General features: G+C 41.5%; 1 protein-coding gene across 1 annotated transcript in view; it reads right to left on the reverse strand.

The window, feature by feature from the left end:
• The window catches only part of LOC308288936 (transient receptor potential cation channel subfamily M member 5-like), a gene marked incomplete at both ends in the record, with an annotated part of 39,387 nt that overhangs the window by 4,499 nt on the left and 15,747 nt on the right, over positions 1–19,141 (reverse strand). Inside the window, 19 exons of the mRNA XM_080730410.1 lie at positions 581–758; positions 1,066–1,240; positions 1,418–1,550; positions 5,589–5,704; positions 6,496–6,718; positions 6,807–6,919; positions 8,028–8,170; positions 8,366–8,501; positions 8,741–8,815; positions 9,130–9,258; positions 9,764–9,862; positions 10,114–10,332; positions 10,428–10,528; positions 11,175–11,277; positions 12,868–13,062; positions 13,699–13,763; positions 15,127–15,307; positions 18,004–18,183; positions 18,661–18,817. Of these exons, the coding sequence (XP_080586536.1) occupies positions 581–758; positions 1,066–1,240; positions 1,418–1,550; positions 5,589–5,704; positions 6,496–6,718; positions 6,807–6,919; positions 8,028–8,170; positions 8,366–8,501; positions 8,741–8,815; positions 9,130–9,258; positions 9,764–9,862; positions 10,114–10,332; positions 10,428–10,528; positions 11,175–11,277; positions 12,868–13,062; positions 13,699–13,763; positions 15,127–15,307; positions 18,004–18,183; positions 18,661–18,817 (2,721 nt within the window). The remainder of the gene's footprint in view (positions 1–580; positions 759–1,065; positions 1,241–1,417; positions 1,551–5,588; positions 5,705–6,495; positions 6,719–6,806; positions 6,920–8,027; positions 8,171–8,365; positions 8,502–8,740; positions 8,816–9,129; positions 9,259–9,763; positions 9,863–10,113; positions 10,333–10,427; positions 10,529–11,174; positions 11,278–12,867; positions 13,063–13,698; positions 13,764–15,126; positions 15,308–18,003; positions 18,184–18,660; positions 18,818–19,141) is intronic.

Below are 19,141 nucleotides of genomic sequence, written 5' to 3' on the forward strand. Positions count from 1 at the left end.
GTGTTTGGGGGGAGGGAGATCGCTACGAGACTTCGCTCAAATAGTGATTCTGCGAGCGAAAGAAGGAGGGGTGGACAACGAAGCGGCATGCCGCGTTGTCGCTCGCGGTAGGTCAGGACGGTCTCTTTGAAACAAAATGTATTTTAATGACATTTCATCACTCACGTCGAGGATGAGCTATTATGTGATTGGAATGGTCCAAAATAATATATAGACACCAATTTTGAATTTGTAGCTCATCTATTCAAAGGTTATGGCCATAAGTATAACTGTTTTTAGGTGGCAGTCATATTGAAATTGGATGATATAGTGACCGTGAAGGTTGCCGGCTTGGGCGCACAAGCTAAATCATTAGAGCGTGCCCTGGGCTTCATCTGGGCCAAATGCTTTTAAGACTGATTAGTATGGAAAATATCCTAGACTATTGCTGAAATACTGTCCATATAGGTCATTATGTAGGTTAAAGGTAATTATGAAAATTGCTCAGTATAATTATGCAGGTTAGCATCCGCAGTTTCTAAATGCTGGGGATCCATACACAACATTTCCGGGTGGCTAACAGATACAACAGGGTACCTACGTGAGCATGGCGATGAGCAGGTTGATGAGCAGTATGATGGTGACCAGCAGGAAAACCACCAGCAGAATGATCACTAGACAATTACTCAGCCAGTACTCGTTCCTGCATGGCTCAGCACCGCCCTCTATCTCTGTCTCGTTGGAAGTGCAGTTGTTGGCCATGTCCCAAGGTAATTTCACTTTGATTAAAATCACAGCATTATTATTATTATTATTATTACCCGTAGTAGTAGTAGTAATATTATAGTTACACATAAGACACATAAGTTACTGGGCGATAGCATTTTAAGGTATTGTAAGTGATGTATACAATATATGATTAAAACAACAATGTTGTAGTTATCAAGTTAAATCTCTATAATGTGACAGTAACCGTTGCTATAAAGCTTTGGTAAAATGTAGTGCAGCATACGTACGTACACACACACACACACACACACACACACACACACACACACACACACACACACACACACACACACACACCATCTATTTCCTCAAGATTCATATCTCCATAGATGTAGAGGTAAGGTCTGTAGAACACTCGACGTAAGATACGATCTAGGTAGGGATCGTAGTCATACAGCAGCCCCTGAGTGGCTACTCCATATGCCACTATCCACACCGCTAGGAAGATGAGGAAGAAGGCAACATCTTTCATCTGAAACAAGACATTTAATGTTTATTTAGACTGTCTGTGACCTCTCCCTCCACTCTAGCTCTGGAGCTAGAGCAAAGCGAGAGGTCACAAACAAGGCTAGAGTTCATTATAATATCAGTGACCAATGTGACCCTCACAGCGTGATAAAAGAACGTTAACATGTGTCTTATATCTTACCATCTTGCCAACAATGATGATTTTTGGTCCCATCCGTTTGTGAACAGCGAAGATGTGAATGAGACGGAGTGTGAAGACCATGTAGTCGATACACAGGACACATCGTCCAAAATCATATGACCACTCAAACATCCTGAAGCACACAGAAAAAACAAATAAATAAAAAATACATTTGAACTAAACTCCAATTTTTATGATTTGAAGATTATCATCATTGTTCCGGCATTTCTCATAGCTCTCTATTTACTTCAATCATGGTGTTAATGTAGGCATTATAGGCATATGTCTACGTATGTGGTCGAGTGGATGGCAGTGTCACTTCTGTGGTCCATGTGTGCTGACCATGTAACAGTGAAATATCAACAATGATACCAATCACAGGGATCAATAAAGATCTACCTACAGTACATGGATATTCATCTACCCAGACAAACTGACAGACATACAATCTGTAATAAAGGTTTTAATAACTTGTTTACCCAATCAAACCGGCTCTCGGTTATAACCCAGTTCATACTGCATGATTTCCAGTCAGTGACAGCTTCAGATATCAAACCTGACAGATATATGGAAATGCTCCACAAGCCATTGGTCGGTGCTACAATCATGCTCTGCGTATTTTAACCGTTCACAGTGAATGGGAGCAAAGCCTGATGGAAGTCAAACCAAAATACGTTTTATTTCTAAGACTCCGTGACTCACTATGGGAGAGCGCCCTCTGGCATGAACACAGACATATTACATTTATATACTTCCCGACAGATTTTGATTGGCCAGAAACGGATGGCACCTGACAGGCGGAGGTCCCACCCTCCGTTCATATTCCTTGTTAGGGGGCTGGTCATTCTTCAGTTCCATTTAGCATCTCTTGCTACCATGCATTACATCTCAGTCCATATAATTCTGGTCGTATAGCCAAAATAGTCTCACCAAGGATGGGATTCATATCCCTGGCCACAAGGCACTTTTGATCGTAGACTTGGACGACACTACAGTGGAATCGTAAATTTAGCTTGAGATTATAATTTTCTCTATAACACGAAGGCGCCTCGCACTATCTTAGCTCACTTGGCTAGTGCTGTTTCTATAAGAGCTAGCGAGCGTCATAACCTTGCCTGTTTCCAGCACAAGACCCACAAGATTTGTCAGTAAGTGTAAAGGTAATGCTCATGTGTTCACGCCAGAGGGCGCTCTCCCCTAGCGAGTAGCGGAGTGAGTCTTAGGAATAAATAAAACAGGGTTTACGCTACTTGTACTTTTACTTGTATTCCTGTTCTGTGTTGGTCATCTAGTTCTCTATAGTGTGTTGCCTTGGTGTTCTGTATCTTGTTTCGAAGCATTGTTCCTAGTGTTTCCTATCTGCCTTGTTTGGTGTTTCCTGCCTTGTCTCACCTCCCTGGAATTACTGTAACATATAACACAACGTATATATATATATAATATAATATATATATATATATATATATATATATATATATATATATATATATATATATGCCCCTGTAGTGTTCAGTTCCTTGTCAGTCGCCGAAGTGTTGTGGTTAATCCATAGACTGTAAAAAAAAAATATATATATATGGACAGTGGAAAGCCATTGGTTTCTATTCTGCTCAAATTAAGCTTTTTTGGCCGCTGTATGGGTGACGCCATCATTGTTTAAATGGTACCCAAGGAATGCTATTGGCTGCCAACGGTCACGTGCAACCGCAGGGATACATGGGACATTGTCTTGAGCTTGCTGACAATAAAGCACACGAAGAAGAATCATCACAAGCCTTTGATCACATGCCCTTCCTACAGCATACCTTGCTTTAACATCAAATATAAAATAAATTGGACTGTGGTGACCCACATATACAGACTGTGAGAGACATTCACCAAAGAGCTACTGTGCCTTTAAGAGCGGAGGGTTAGTTTGGTCTCCGGTTTCCGTTTCCGGGTTATGCATGTTGTTTACGTTTGGCTGTTAGCAACATATTACACAGTGTACTTTATGTGGAGAGAAACAAGTAAAACTACCTCGACAACCCACATCTCTGGTCTCGCTGTTTCCTACTCTACATTGGTGACCTGTGAATACGAACTATGTCTAACAACGACGTTGCCGACGGTAACGCTCCTGGAGCCCTCGCACCGGACGGTGCTAACGACGCAGCTAACGTGAATGCTAACAACATCTACGCTGCAACAGTCAAGCTGCCCAACTTTTGGCAACACAACCCACGGCCGTGGTTTCAACACATCGAAGCCCAATTCCAGCTGAGAGGAATAACGCAAGATGTGACAAAATACTTCCATGTGGTGGCAGCGTTAGATGCCTCGACGACGGCGCGCGCTATGATGCTGTTGGAGGCTCCACCAGCAGCCGACAAGTACGAGGCACTAAAGACATTCCTTTATGAACTGTCGGAGTTGGAGAAAGCGGACCGCCTGCTGTCCCTAAATGGCCTCGGCGACGGCAAACCGTCGGATTTAATGGAGAAGATGTTGGCTGTGCTGGGATCAGCTGATCCCTCGTTCCTTTTCACACCCCTTTTCCTGCGCCAGCTCCCGGTGCCTGTACGCACAGCACTGGCCAGTTCCCCCCTCTCCACCTCCAAGGATTATCGTGTTTGTATGTGTGTACTTTATGTGGAGAGAAACAAGTAAAACTACCTCGACAACCCACGTCTCTGGTCTCGCTGTTTCCTACTCTACAGGACCATAACCATCAAGTATTTATGACAATGTTTATTAAGGTAAGAAAATCAAATGTAAAGTTTGGGGGAAATGAATGGAATCCTATGGAGAACATGTTGCTTCTGGTGGCAGAACAGCGCAACTAGCGGCCAATCATAGGAACTTTCAGTTCCGTGTTTGCTTCATTTTAAATCGGGACAACTACACCCCTGGGTTAATCCTTGTTCTTGTGTATTCCTAGTTAATGTAATCCGAGTATTTATAGTCCATGAGTATTTAGATCCCTTAGTTTTCCCAGTTTAGTCTTTCCCTGTGCCTTCCTAACAGTGTTGTTTTTGGCTGGCATTTTAGATTTAATCGTAATCTTTTTCATGAAATTTATATCCTTTTATATCCTCTAGTTTTAGTTGACTAGAACTCAAAAGGTTTTAGTCAAGTTTTAGTTGACAAACCCACAAAAAGGTTTTAGTCCAAGTTTTGTATTTAATAGTTTTAGTCAAAAAGAAAAATGTGTCTTTAAATATATAAATTAAGTATTAGACATTGGAATCAAAGCTGACAGGTGCAATTGAATTCATAAAGCAATAGATGTATAATAACAAGGGTTTATTACACCTGCCCTATCTTATTTATATGCACAGTTCACACAGGAGGCAATTGTCTCACGTGGATCAAGGTCAACTGAGATGGCGTGCCTCCACTCATCCTAGACAATTTGCCCTCCTGGCCACCAAACTGTGGAATAAACTCCCTGTTGCACTTAGAAAAACAGACTGACTCACTCCCTAGCTTCCGCCACAGACTGAAGACTCACCTCTTCAAACTCCACCTAAACCCATATCACTAATGTAACACTCTCCCTTCCAATGACCATACAAGTTAGATAGCATTTTTAGGTTTTAGAAAAGTTTTTTTTTTTTACTGATTAGGTGCATAGTCTACCTATGTTATTGTTTTTTCTAGATTGCTATTCCTATTCCTATGCTTTTGTTATATTTTTGTTGTACTGCTTATTATTACCTGCTTATCGTAAGTAACGAGCAGGATCCCGTGGGTTACAGTTCGGCCCACACATCACAAACACACACTCACACTCACACAAATGCTCAGTCAGTGGGTTCTGTATAACCGACAACAACCAGCCATGCATGGATATCTGCACAGGCAGAGTATATTAGTAACTTATCCTTGAATGAATGAATGAACAAATTAACGAATGAATGAACGAATGAACGAATGAACAAATGAACTAATGAACGAATGAACTAATGAATGAATGAATGCATGAATGAATGAATGAACGTATCCTTGATTATGTATTAATGTTAATGTTGTAATGTTGCAACAATATGATTGCATGGTGTTGGAGTCTAATGAACACTTCAGCTCCATTAATGACGATTACGCCAAGTCACCCACACAATGTTTACTGTTGGTTGTTGTTGTTTTCTGACCTTGCTTGAAGTACTAATAATGATTAATTTGTACCAACCTGCTAATGAGACCAATAATGAACAGAATGATGGCAGTGAGGTCATAATAGTTCCAGACATCCTTCCAGTACAGCTTCATCCTCTGGCGTAAAGTCATGCAGCGCATTAAGAAAGCCTGAAAGTTCATAAACACATCAATCAAACTAATAGACTACAGCTGAATGTCACATGACTCTCGGAACCCCTCAGATGTTCGTATTCACACCTGCATTATTGTGTGCAGAACTGTTCCTACCAGCAACTTTCAGAGCACTGTCAGATACAGTCACTGAGTTATGAACATTTGAAGTGTTAAACAATGCTGTAGTGCCCCATATGTGTCTGCAATTTTTTTTTTCTGATGTGACTATTTTCATGGCAGACCCCTGAACAGTGTTTATGCCCAGTTTGGATGTAACGAATGTTGCGTCCACCCACCCTCAAAGCAAATATATTATAGGTGTCACGTCATGTAACCACATAGGCTGCTTTACATTACAGCTGTGGCAACGTTTCAGGCAGTGAAATTATTTAACTTACATCGTCCTATACAGTGTGGATAAAAAGGAAAGTACTAAATAAAAAGCTTATTAGCTAAAACTTGTTTTTTTTTGGTTGGAACTTAGAAGTGCTCAAAAGACCCATGCCTACTAAAATAAAAATGAAAACACCAAAATACAGCAATTAGATGTAAAAAAAAAAAAAAAGTGAAGAAGAAAACCTTTTTGGTATGTTTTGATGTGTAAACAGGGCAAATTACATGCTATGCCATTAATGACACAATTGTATGTACAGTAGGTACTGTAGTTATTGGATGAGTGGGAGTGTGAATTAAACAGGATGCAATAAGAGAGAGAGAGAGAGAGAGAGAGAGAGAGAGAGAGAGAGAGAGAGAGAGAGAGAGAGAGAGATCCTCCTTCCACTCACCTCATAGATCTCCTGACATATGAAGGTGAACACCCAGAAGTACAGCAGGTATTCACTGATGGACGGCCCACTAGGCTTAAAGTCCACCAGCAGCACGTAGGCAAACAGGAAGAGGAAGGGGAAGTACATCACTGCATTTCCCACAAAGGAGGTTATGGGAGCTCTCCAGAACATAGGCCATCTTGATACTTTGAACGGCTTTGACTCCTCCTTTTCATCTTCCCTGCAAGGGGCAGCATCATCATAAACACGCACGTATAATATGGAACAACAAGTATTATTGTGTTAGACATGTGAGGCAGGGTGCTAACCTGTAGGAGATGAGGTTGGTGAAGCACAGTGGAAAGCAGAAAAGGCCAAGAAGGACTTTCCACACTGCTGTGTCCTTCTTCATGTCACCCCACCAAGCCTGAGACAGCGTGGCCTGAGAAGCAAAAAACAGTCTATTTTAGCTGTTTCTGTAGGGTGTGTGTGTGTGTGTGTGTGTGTGTGTGTGTGTGTGTGTGTGTGTGTGTGTGTGTGTGTGTGTGTGTGTGTGTGTGTGTGTGTGTGTGTGTGTGTGTGTGTGGTTCTAATCAGGCCTGCTGCTAGGAGGCCACATAAATAACCTAGAATCCAGTCTGATTCTCTACTTTCAGCATTTAGTTGTTGTTTTTTTTGTTTTTTTGTTTTTTTTACTTCTCTGTCCGTCAGTCTTCCTTTCCGAATTGATTGATTATTTTAATAGACAAAAATGGAGAACAGTACAAGTATAGTCAATATAATTGAAATGTAGTACAGTACAAGTACAGTTAAACACCCTGTCTAAAAGGAACATCCCAAATAAGACCTTTTACAGTCAAGTTTTATGTTGGAAGTCCTTGGTATTTAATTCATGGACATATTAAATAGCAAGCAAAGAAAACATTCAATAATATTGCAGTTATAAAAACACTATGTACAGGATACTGTACATAGTCTCGCCTGTCTATGGGAGAAGTTTTCAGGGCAGTTTTGAAGGATGCCAGCGAGCTACATGTTTTAAGGGAGGTAGTCAAGGAATTCCACACCTGGGTGGCAGTGTTGTAGAAGGAGAATTTACCCATGGGTTTGTGTTATCAGATCATTGTGTGCGCTCCCTCTGGTGTTATGGCTGTGGGTGTAGCTAACTTTTTGGAGATGTTTGGTCAGATATGCGGTTACTGAGGGGATGGAGGGCAGATTCACGTTGACTATCTACTGTGAATGTATGTTATCTCAACCACTGCACAAAGTTCAGAAAGGAAAATAAAGTTCTTTGAAGTTGAAGTTTGAAGTACCTCCACTATTTTCACGTTTCATACTTTATTTTTAATATTAATTTTATGCGATGCGATGCGATGCGAGAGTGTGGTCTGGCCAACACCAACTCAGGACTCCTGAATCGCTGTCCTCCACACTCTCCTATCTAACATCAGGCTCTGGAGCTCTACAGTGTTGTTAACTAAACAGTCACGCCACAGTGCATCTACGTAGGTGGTGTGCTTCAGTCATTAAAGTGGAGATGAACCGACCTCTAATCCATCATGTTTGAAGAAGCTGTGTGATTCAACAGCTATGCCCATCTGGAAGCAGTTCATGCCCCATACTGGAGACTTTCTGTTGAGCAGCTGGAAGGAGTGACTCTCATCATTCTGGTAACATGAGTCCAATATACCTGAGATGAAAATCATTATAAAGAAATACCATTTATTTATTGAAAATAATTAGAATGACAATATATTAATATTACTGTATGTAACATATATGTACATGTTGTAGAATAGAATGTTTACAAAGTTTACATAGTATCCATAGGAGCTATAACCTAAAAATTATCAAACAGAGTGTGATGATTTATTCAAGGTCTCACCATGTGCCCTGTCCTCAAACCTCTGTGTCAGCTTTTCCATGGAAAGTTTGGTGTCTGCCTGAATTTCCAACTTTGACTTTGACATCTCTTTAAGAATCTTACAGGCACTCAGCGCATTCAGCACTGGCTCCTCTGCCTGGAAGATGGACAGAGAGACAGAGGGACAGATGGACAGAAAGACACAGGGTCAAATTGCAAGTTGCGGGAGTGGTCAGTACACCATCGCACAGAGAATTTTCAGCGCAGTGTGTGCAGCTGCCCTCCCCTCTGTCCCCTTCTACACAAACACATGCTGCTGCTGACATGTATGGAGCGGCAGAGAGAGAGACAGTGAGCGCCCTGCAGATGGACAGCGGTTGCCACGCGCTTTCTCACTTGGGTCAGCGGGGATCGCGCCACGGTGGAGAGTGGAGACACAAACACAATCGCTCCGAGAGTAAACGCCGGGCTCTATTTCACAAAGATGACGCCCGCGAGCGCATGCAGAACGAGCACGCATGCAAGAATTTCAGGGGCCACAGAGTTTCTACATTTGGGTCTCCAAATCTTTGTGTGATTGGAGCTTTTTGCTATTTTATGCTTTGAACCAATTGTTGCAGGTAATTGTTCTGTATGTACTAAGTGAAAGGTTTACAGGTTCAGATAATGTTAGCATCGGCCGCCATGATTCACTGAGGAAGTAACATAGCCGGGTTCGAATCCCGGGTGGAACACACGTGCATGTAAAAAAGAAAAAAAAAATCTCTGAGAATCAGGTGTTTTACCATCTCCCAGAAGATGTCAGCCCAGTCATCGTGGTTCTGTAGGACAGCCCAGATAAAGAGATGAGTCCAGGGGGATTCACAGAGCTGGTTCCTGTATGAACAGTCTCCTTTCAGCAGCTCTTTGGCACGCTGAGGAGAGAAGAACAGAACTATGAAGAGGAAATGGGAGATGGGCATTAAATGACCAATGGAGGATTGCGAATGTCATTATTCTGTCCTGAGTGAAAGAAAATACTATTGTGAAAATAAACAGGACATACTCGGATTACATTTACTCAGATAACCTTTTTGCCAGCCCTTCAAAACAAGCTAAAATAGCAGGTTTCCATGGCAACTGCCGATTCATTGTTGAATAATCCTGGGCACCCGGTGTGTTAACCTCTTAAACCCTATTACCAGAGTTCCCCAGGGGTCATTACTCGGGTCCCCTGATTATTTCCCTCTCCACTTAATATCTTCACAGAAAATAGTCAATCTACAGTACCAGCTCACAACACATCACAACACTGCACGTTGGTCTTGTAGATCTGCTATGTTCACTGAGTATTTAACCCCATAACAGGGACACTACTGTTCATGCTTAGAGAGTCGGTGAATGAAACAACATAACAGTATTATATGTTCAGAAGAATACCTCCAGAGCCTTCTTGTCAGAGGCGAAGTCTTCTAGACCCAGAGCAGTGGAGTAGAACGGCTTCTCTTCACCCATGAACTTTTTCAAGACATCTGACACCTGGAGAGACAGAGAACGGGCAAAAAGGAAATAAGACAATACTGTCACAGAAAAGAAAAACAAACAAAAAAAAAACAATATAATTATCAAGATTATATTATTCACCAATAAATTAGCTATATATTACAATAAGTACATGCTGTCAGTTTAATTCCCCACCACCAACATTACAACATTAAGTAATGAGTGAAGGTCATCTCCTCAGAACCACTGATCAAGGATTATAATATATTTGTCTGAACATAACTCACCTCCAACAGGCTGATCTCTTTCAGAGAGTCTGAGGTTTCCAGTCTCTCCTTCAGGCGCTGCAGTAGCAGCTTGTAGAGCAGCGTGTCATCATTCACTCTGCTGTAGAGTTTCTCCAGGAAGCCATAAGTCAGGTTGAACTTCTTCTCAATGAACAGACGTACAAAGTGTGTCTTGTCATTGAGCAGTGCGAACGTTATACAGTCCTTCAGAGCTTCATCCTGTTGGACACAAAAAACAAGGACAGGTTATCTAACTGTTTTTAAAAAGTAAACCAGAAAACAAAACAGGAGACAATATGTGTGCGCGTTCTCACCGTCCAGTCGATGTCATCATTGAAGAGCTGACTACTGGCAAAGTCCACTCTGTTCCATATCAGCGCTAGATACAGCTCCTTACTGTAAGGGAAGGCATTACCTGATGCACAGTGCTTACTGGCTGTAACACACACACACACACACACACACACACACACACACACACACACACACACACACACACACACACACACACACAGAGTTACATCAATCATAATTAGTGCAGGACCCACAATTAGATAGAACAAAATGTGACATTGTTTTTTTCCTTTTTTTTTTTTTCATATGTTTAAGAGTTTCCCTTCATGAAATGGATGGTCAGAATTACTTCCAGACCGGGCCTATAGTCCCGTTCGCAATTTGGTGTGAGGGGAGTTCGAGGGTCCCTAGACATGAATAATAACAGAGGCTTGTCCGCTATAGTGGCACAAATGGCACAATGGCCAAATCAAATATGGCTGCCATCGGCTCTTCTATCAGGGGTAGAATTAATTGTGTGTGTGTGTGTGTGTGTGTGTGTGTGTGTGTGTGTGTGTGTGTGTGTGTGTGTGTGTGTGTGCGTGCGTGCGTGCGTGCGTGCGTGTGCGTGCGTGTGCGTGCGTGTGTGTGTGTCTTCCCCCTACCCCAGGGAGTGGTATGTCCAGGCCCTGTTTGAGTGTTGGTTCTTGCACTAAATGTGCTGTAGCCCACAGTGTTGTTCTCCTCCCGGAATTAAATATAATATTAATTATTGTTCTATATTGTACCTGGCATCAGGGCTTTGATCATGACTGTATCAAAGTCTTCTGGTCTGTCCTTCTCTTCATGGTAGAATGTTATCAGCCTCCTGTTCTGGTAGATGCTCTGAACCTGAGGGTCAAGGTCAAAGGTCACAGCATGGGCAAAATATACATTTCTGCAAAACAGTAAAACCTTATTGGAATTAGGGCTGAACGATTTTGAGAAAATATCTAATTGTGATTTTTCTAACCAATATTGAGATTGCGATTTGATTTGTAATATTTATATATTTATTTTAAGGTAGGATAAGTGATAGTTGTTTGGTTAAAAACAAAACATTGTTTTGTTAAAAGGTTGATATAAATTATTTTAACCAAAGAAAATCACTTACACTACTTCATGTCAAGCTTAAGTTGAATATTTATTGTGTAATACATTTAAACATAAATTGATTATTACCTAGCTAAAATTGGCAATCATGCATTGGTCCAATTCAGTTCAGTTTATATTTCCAAAATATTCACTTTATTAGCAATATAAAACATTTTTATATTCTGAATATCTTAGTAATGGTATTGTCTCCCTCTCATTGTTGTCAAGTGGTGTGCGATATAAAAATTCTGGACGATACCGATATCTATACTATAATTTTGCAAATGTCTGTCTGTCTGTCTGTCTGTCTGTCTGTCTGTCTGTCTGTCTGTCTGTCTGTCTGTCTGTCCCAGCGTTTCTCCTCGGTGGCTGGAGCAATTGATCTGAAATCGCATCACCATCAGCATATGAACACACCTGACATAACTGTGAAGGCCGTTTGTCACTTTCACAAATCGTATGCTGTATATTAGCATTTTTATGCTGTATCTACTATCTATTCTGCATCTAGCATGAGGCACATCTATTCTGCATCTAGCTTGGGGCAAAATGTTTAACCAGCTCTGTGTGTGTGTGTGTGTGTGTGTGTGCGTGCAGGCAGGCGGGTGTGTGTGCAGGCGGGTGGGCGGGCGGGCTGGGGGGGGGGGGGGGAACAGTATCTCTGTAGCCATTAAACGAAACGGGTTTCTTACATTGATGCTCCAACCAGTTAAAGTTACTTTCCATCCCTCATATACTGTGTGCACACTGCACATCATTTTGGAGCTCATATCTTTGAACGGGTAAGGGCTAGTCTGATATAATTAATCTGTGTTATGGCCGATAAACGATTATTGCCGATATCGATATGATCTGTTTGTATTCGTATAAAGATCTGTAAAAGATCTCTCAGCTCCATTCCCTCTGTGCTGTCATACATCATCCAAATTGGAAGTATGTACCCTTCAAATGTTAAACATATTGATGTTGGTTCCTCCCGTACCACTTATCTAAATGGTCGCTTTTGCATTGCATACAACCCTTCCTGCTTTGAGTTACAAGTTGAAAAGCCTTCACTGGACACTCTCCAAACCCATGAATGTCCAGAGCTTTATCCATCTGATCCCTGTTTCTGCACTGTATTATTACCATCCCCCACAGCATGTGGATCTCTAAACACGCCATCAATGTGTTTATCGGCTACCATTCCAATAACAAAGTTATCTTCTTGGTCACTTCCTGCAATTATCTTCCTTTTATTTTCATGTCCCCTTGTATCTTCATCCTCAATGTTCATCGTGCTTCACGTGACAAGCTACCAGGCTCTACTCTCCCTGATTGGCTACAGGTTCAGCCTCATGCTCTTACCTGTTCAACAAGTTGATCTGTCTGGGCTTCAGAAGGGAAGTGTTTCTTGACCAGTTCTGTCACTCTAACAACAACATCAGCAGCAGCAGAGGTAGGTGATTGGTTCTTCAAGATGTCACTCAAGAAGTCAGCCAGACCTCCTGAACCTGCCAGCACCAACCAGGGTGTGGCGCTCTTCAGAGACAGATCCACCCTCTGATGAAGATATTAGAGAGAGAGAGAGAGAGAGAGAGAGAGAGAGAGAGAGAGAGAGAGATTTGTCGTTTTATTGTAAAAGCTTTATTAAAACCACCATCTTTCCAATTCTGCTCATATTATAACAAAAATCTATTCATGCCATCCCATCACTGTTTAGTCTGTGTCCGAGAGAGACAGAGGACAGACAGAGAGGTAGGCAGACTGACAGAGAGAGAGAGAGAGAGAGAGAGAGAGAGAGAGAGAGAGAGAGAGAGAGAGAGAGAGAGAGAGCGTAGGTAGGTAGGCTACTTATATAAATACAAATTAAGTCAACATTGCCTCTTCTACTACTATTACAGCCTGGCTCTATTATTATTATTTATTCCTTCTTCAAATGTATAATACATGAGATGTAATTTCTGGTTATTGGTTTATCTGTTGTCAGTTTTATATATAGAATAGAACACAGACAAGCAGGAGTTGTTAAATACCTAAATACCAGTAGCTATGATGATAATACATAAGCAGCTATGACAAAAATATTACTCTTATAAGTCTCCTGGCTCATTAAAGTGAAGTTATTCTGTATACAATCATTGTAATGTAAATGATATTGGATGAATGGTTATTATTATTAAGAAGCAGTGATTGTACCTCCAGCATGGATAACTCTCCTGATATGAGCATGCAGAGGACAGGAATGGTAATACTGTTGTGGTCTGTAAGAGAATAACATGAGAATTGTATTAAATCAGAACTCAACTGGGAAATTATCTTTGTCTTCATTGTAACGAACCCAGGGATGGACAAAACTTTATTTTGAAAGATCATGCCGGAACACAGAAGTAAAGTTGCGCCGGCTGCTTTAAATGCATGAGAAGGGAAATGTTTGAGGGAACCGCACGGAACCGCACCAAAGTAATGCAAACATTTGAATGGATGGACCTTAAGACGGACAAAGAACACTATGCCAAACCCGTGAGTTGCTTTGCTCCTTACCCTCTGAGAATTAGTTTTGGTTCAGATTGAGCTTGCGTTTAACTCATCGGATGCCCACGAGGTGGCAACGCGTCAATCTCTTTGATGTCTATGTGTGCCCATTGACGTGTTTGCCGCGTTGTACAGTAAACTATACTGTACTGTAGCACCTGTACTGTACTACCGCAGTGATGAAACAAACTCCATTTCCCAAAATGCACCGCGGGATCACATGACCGGGAAGTGCTGTCTGCCTCGTTCACTGCCCTGTAAAGCTGCTGCACAAACATGCAGTTTTCTCCTAATCTAGCTTTTAAATCACTTTCATGTTCAAAACGCGGCCTTTTCTACCGGCCGTTACACAAACGCTGTGGCGCAGGATTGTTTAAAACCGGTCCTGACTGAAAGAAAAGATTCTCGCGAAATAAGCAGGACATGCTTGGATTACATTTACTCGAATTACTTTTCTCACCAGTACATCGAAGGTAGGTTGCAGGGCATGCCACGGTCTCTGGTCTTATGATTATGGTGGTTTAAGATGCATTGTGTTTTTAGAAATGAAGACAATACATGGGAAATGTGCAATTATTTGAATGTGCAATTCACTCTATTTTTCATATAAAGTTTGCAAAATTAACATTTTATTGATTTAGTTTTTGTATTCATGCTTTTTTCGTTTATTTATTATGTAGTGTTCGGTATGCCCATATGATGACCACGATGTGCTCTTAAAAGTGTGAAAAACATATTGTTCATTTCATAAAGAATTTAACAATGTGATGATAAAGTAGTGTAGGTTTTCAGGGCTTGTGATTCTACTGAGTGAAAAAAAAACACACTTTCGTTATTAAATAAGAATTAGTAAATAATTATTCTATGACTTTTTTTTTATTAATTATATTTTGATTAGTCAAAAAAAGTCATACAGTAGATGGAATAATCACTCCAGAAAATAATGAATAGCTGTTGCCTAGTAGCAGTTCAACACAAAAACAACTACAGTTAAACTATTATAGTTTCTGCTATTTTACAAATTTTAAGTCTCCTTTTGACATGGGTGTTAATTCCACTAACAAACCATCATCAACGTCCACCATCTCTTACCTTCGATGTGTCGTGAGGGGATGTGTTCCTCGAACTTGACCCTGAAGTTCTTCTCTCCTCCTCTGTGACCTTCTCTCCCATCATCCACCAGCAGGAAGTACTTATGGTTCTTCTCCAGACAACAGGAAGCACTGTTTTTGTTCTCAACAGAGTACTGAGCAGGGTTATCAATGTCTCTGCCCTGAGATGGAAGAAAACAGGAATTACATCTACTAATGTGTGTAGTTATGTAATAGTAGACATCAATCTAATCGTAATCTAAATTTTTATTATTATTATTACCCTTATTATTATTACCCTTATTATTATTATTAGAGAGTGGCAGTAACATACAGGACATTTAATATCAGTACATACAGTACGTATGGTACAGTACAGTTAAGAATGTGATGTACATTCTGTAGAAAGAATGATCATTTTATGAAGATGATTAGATGGAGGAAAACACTATGTGTAAACAGTGTTTGTTTGTCAATACCTCAGGGTCGACCAACTGGTCTTTGTTGTGCACAACGTCCCAGGGAGAGATCCCCACCGCATAGACATTGGTGTCCCTCACTGCCTCTCCTACACATCTCCCTACGCCTTCATCAAAGCCTTCTGTCAGTATCCAGCTTCCTGTGTATGTGTGTGTGTGTGTGTGTGTGTGTGCGTGCGTGCGTGCGTGCGTGCGTGCGTGCGTGCGTGCGTGCGTGCGTGTGTGTGACAGAGGGAGAGAGATACATCATTGCTATAGAGAGTTTGTTCAGTAAAAGTGTTAAATAGCTCTATAATGTGCAGTGGTGGAAACAGTACTCTTTTTACTTAAGTAAAAGTATCAATATTGCAATGGAGAAATACTCAGTTAGGGTGCCCTCACACCAAAATACCTATGAGAGTGGAATCCGCGTTCCGCCAATGCATTTCAATGAGAGTGAAGCGGTTTCATGCCAGCAGAGGATTTCTGCAAAAAACGCTCCCTTCTCATTGAAATGCATTGGCGGAACACGGATTCCACTCTCATACTGTATTTTGGTGTGAGGGCACCCTTACAAGTAAAAGTCTGGTATAAAGAAATTACTTGAGTAAAAGTACTTTTATAATGGCATCAAATTATACTTAAAATGGAGTTAGGGTTAGTCAATAAAGTAAAAAGTTAAAATACTCTTTTTTGCAGAATGTCCCATTTCACAGGTTATTATATGTCTAAACATGTATTTCAAATAATACAAAAATAGCAGATCTACAAGCTCACAACGCTTTGCGACATATTGTGAGCTTGTAGATCGGTTACTTTCAAATAGCCAACATTTAAATAGGACTGAAGTTGTTTACTGTGTGTAAGCCTACAGTATGTGTTCTAAAATCTACAAAGCAACCAGTATTTTCAAATAATTGTTGTGGAGTTAAAGTACAACATTAGCCTCTGAGATGTAGTGGAGTAGAAGTAAAAATATAGAAAATTGGAAATACTCAAGTAAAGTTCTTGAGTAAATGTACTTAGTAACTTTACATCACTGATATTGTGATAGTAATCACTGTATAGAGTGTATGTTCGGTAACATGAGCCTCCCTGTCTCTCCAGCTCTTTAATAACAAAAAATACAAGTTCAGGTCGGGATACTAATGTAATACATAGAAGAAGAAATAAAAGTTCTGCTTGCGGTGAGGCAGAGAAAATAATTGTGACCGTCAGGTCGCAGTTACTATCAAAACCTCCACCGGCTGTCAGTCAGTTAGTCTGTCTGTCTGTCAGAGTCATTGAGTCTTGGTTATGGAGTCTTACTGGTTATATTTATTTGAGCAAGGCATCAAAGGATGACGTTTCAACAGGGTTTTCAACCAGGGTGATGATTAGTCACACAAGAGGCTGTGGGTGGCATTCAGATCATTCTGGCCAATAACTATGTCACACATCAGAAGATGACCTTAACATCCACAGCAGACATCATCGTATGTAGATCTACATACGATGACGTCTGCTGTTGATGTTTGCGACTCTCAGGTCACAAGTTACTAAAAAGCTCCAGCGGCTGTCTCTCTGTCTGTCTGTCTGTCTGTCACGTTACGTTACGTCACGTCACGTCACGTCACGTCACGTCACGTCACGTCACGTCACGTCACGTCACACTTTTGTCCATAACCGTTGGCCCTATCGATGCCAAACTTTGCACACACACTCCTTGGATGGCAAATCACAACCTCTGCCCCTGATTTCTTACATGGCCCTCTTCCAACGCCACCATCAGGCCGATTTTTGCAATACACATTTTTGGACACTGCTCCAACAGATTTTGGCCTAAAATCATGCAAAGCGGTACACAGTATCTCTAAAGTCATGTAATCAACATGGATTCCCTCCTGATTGGCTACGATTGCCTTCTAAAGTTTGTTTATGTGACGTGACGGTCGCTTATCTCACGATTAGGAAGCCTTACTGGTAGATCATCCTCTGATGCCTTGTTCACCTTTTTCACCTGAAGACAGGGTGCCTCAGTATCTTTATTCCTACAGTCTGCCTCACCACAAGTAGAACTTCTTCTATGTAGAGCTAGCTGTTCCACTGAAGAGCAGCTGTTTGTAAAGCCACTGTGACTGAACCCAGGCAGCTGTTTTAAATTCATTTAATCCAATCAGAAGAGAGAACTCCCACAGGATACGAGGATAAACAAATGAAACCTGAAGTGATGAAACAAAAACATTCAGGATAGAGAATCCATTTAACAGCTAATATATGTTATAGTGCTCCAATACTTCTGCTCACTGCTTAGTGTTATCACTTCCAATTTCACTTTTTACACACACGTCACTCACGCACACACACACACACGCACGCACGCACGCACGCGCGCGCGCGCGCACACACACACACACACCTGTTTTATCCAAGGCTTTGACCAGTCCCTCTCTGATGACCTCCTGGACCCAAGGTTTGACCTCTGACCTTCCCTCTCCTCCCACCAAAGACACCACCAAGGGGGGTGGGATCCCATCCAAACTCCACCCATCATCTCTAATCTTCCTAGTCATCATGTCGTAGACAAGGGAGGGTTCAGTGTCTGATGACAGACGCAGGAACTATAGGTGATCAAAGAGACAAATCAGAAGATGACAGTTAGAATGACATGATCAACCTAAATACACTCTCAACTGTCATATCAAGAGGGTCGGGGTTTATATTACACACTCATTTCTACCCTTAATGTCTATTCTAAAGTTGAAGTGTGTGTGTGTGTGTGTGTGTGTGTGTGTGTGTGTGTGTGTGTGTGTGTGTGTGTGTGTGTGTGTGTGTGTGTGTGTGTGTGTGTTTGCGCGCGTTAGCGTCTGCGTGCGTGATTGCGCGCGCATTTGCTCGCATATGTGTGTGTTTGCGCGCGTTAGCGCGTGTGCGCGCGTGTGTGTGTGTGATGTATTGGGATGATTCAATTAAATCATCCTCAGCGACCTTAAAGCAATAACAACCTCCTCTTGACTGAATCATGTTAAATAGATGATGGAAGACAGAGTATCATGAACCACAGAGAACATTGATCACATTGTCAGTCACACACTTACAGTATTTGAGTCTTCCTCTCCCTCAAACTTCAACCGTCCAAAAGCATCTGTGGGCCGTTCAGAGGAGTGCAGCTCAGTGGTCCACTCAGTGTCCTCAGCTGGCTTGATGTCTGTTGGATGTCTGTCTCTGGGACGTCCACACTGACACCATTCATGCCTGATGACACAACGGGACAATACATCAATACACTACTGCTTCTCAAAGTGGGGTCTGGGGACTCCCAGGGGTCCTTGAGGGGGAACCAGGGGGTCCCCAGAAAAATGTTTAAAAACAGCCGATCTACAAGCTCATCACAAAACAACTTATTTGGCAGTACTCCTACAGATTTTGTCCAACAATCACACAAATCGGTAGACAGCATCTCTATAGTTTGCAGTATTGGTCCGTTTTGAACAAAATGCCTCAAGCACATTCCCACTATGCAGAGGAAGAAATACTTCTTGTAATTTTTCAATTCAACCTCATGGTGGCGCTATAGCA

Source organism: Nannobrachium achirus, assembly GCF_963921795.1.
Source record: "Nannobrachium achirus genome assembly, chromosome: 7".
NCBI lineage: Eukaryota > Metazoa > Chordata > Actinopteri > Myctophiformes > Myctophidae > Nannobrachium > Nannobrachium achirus.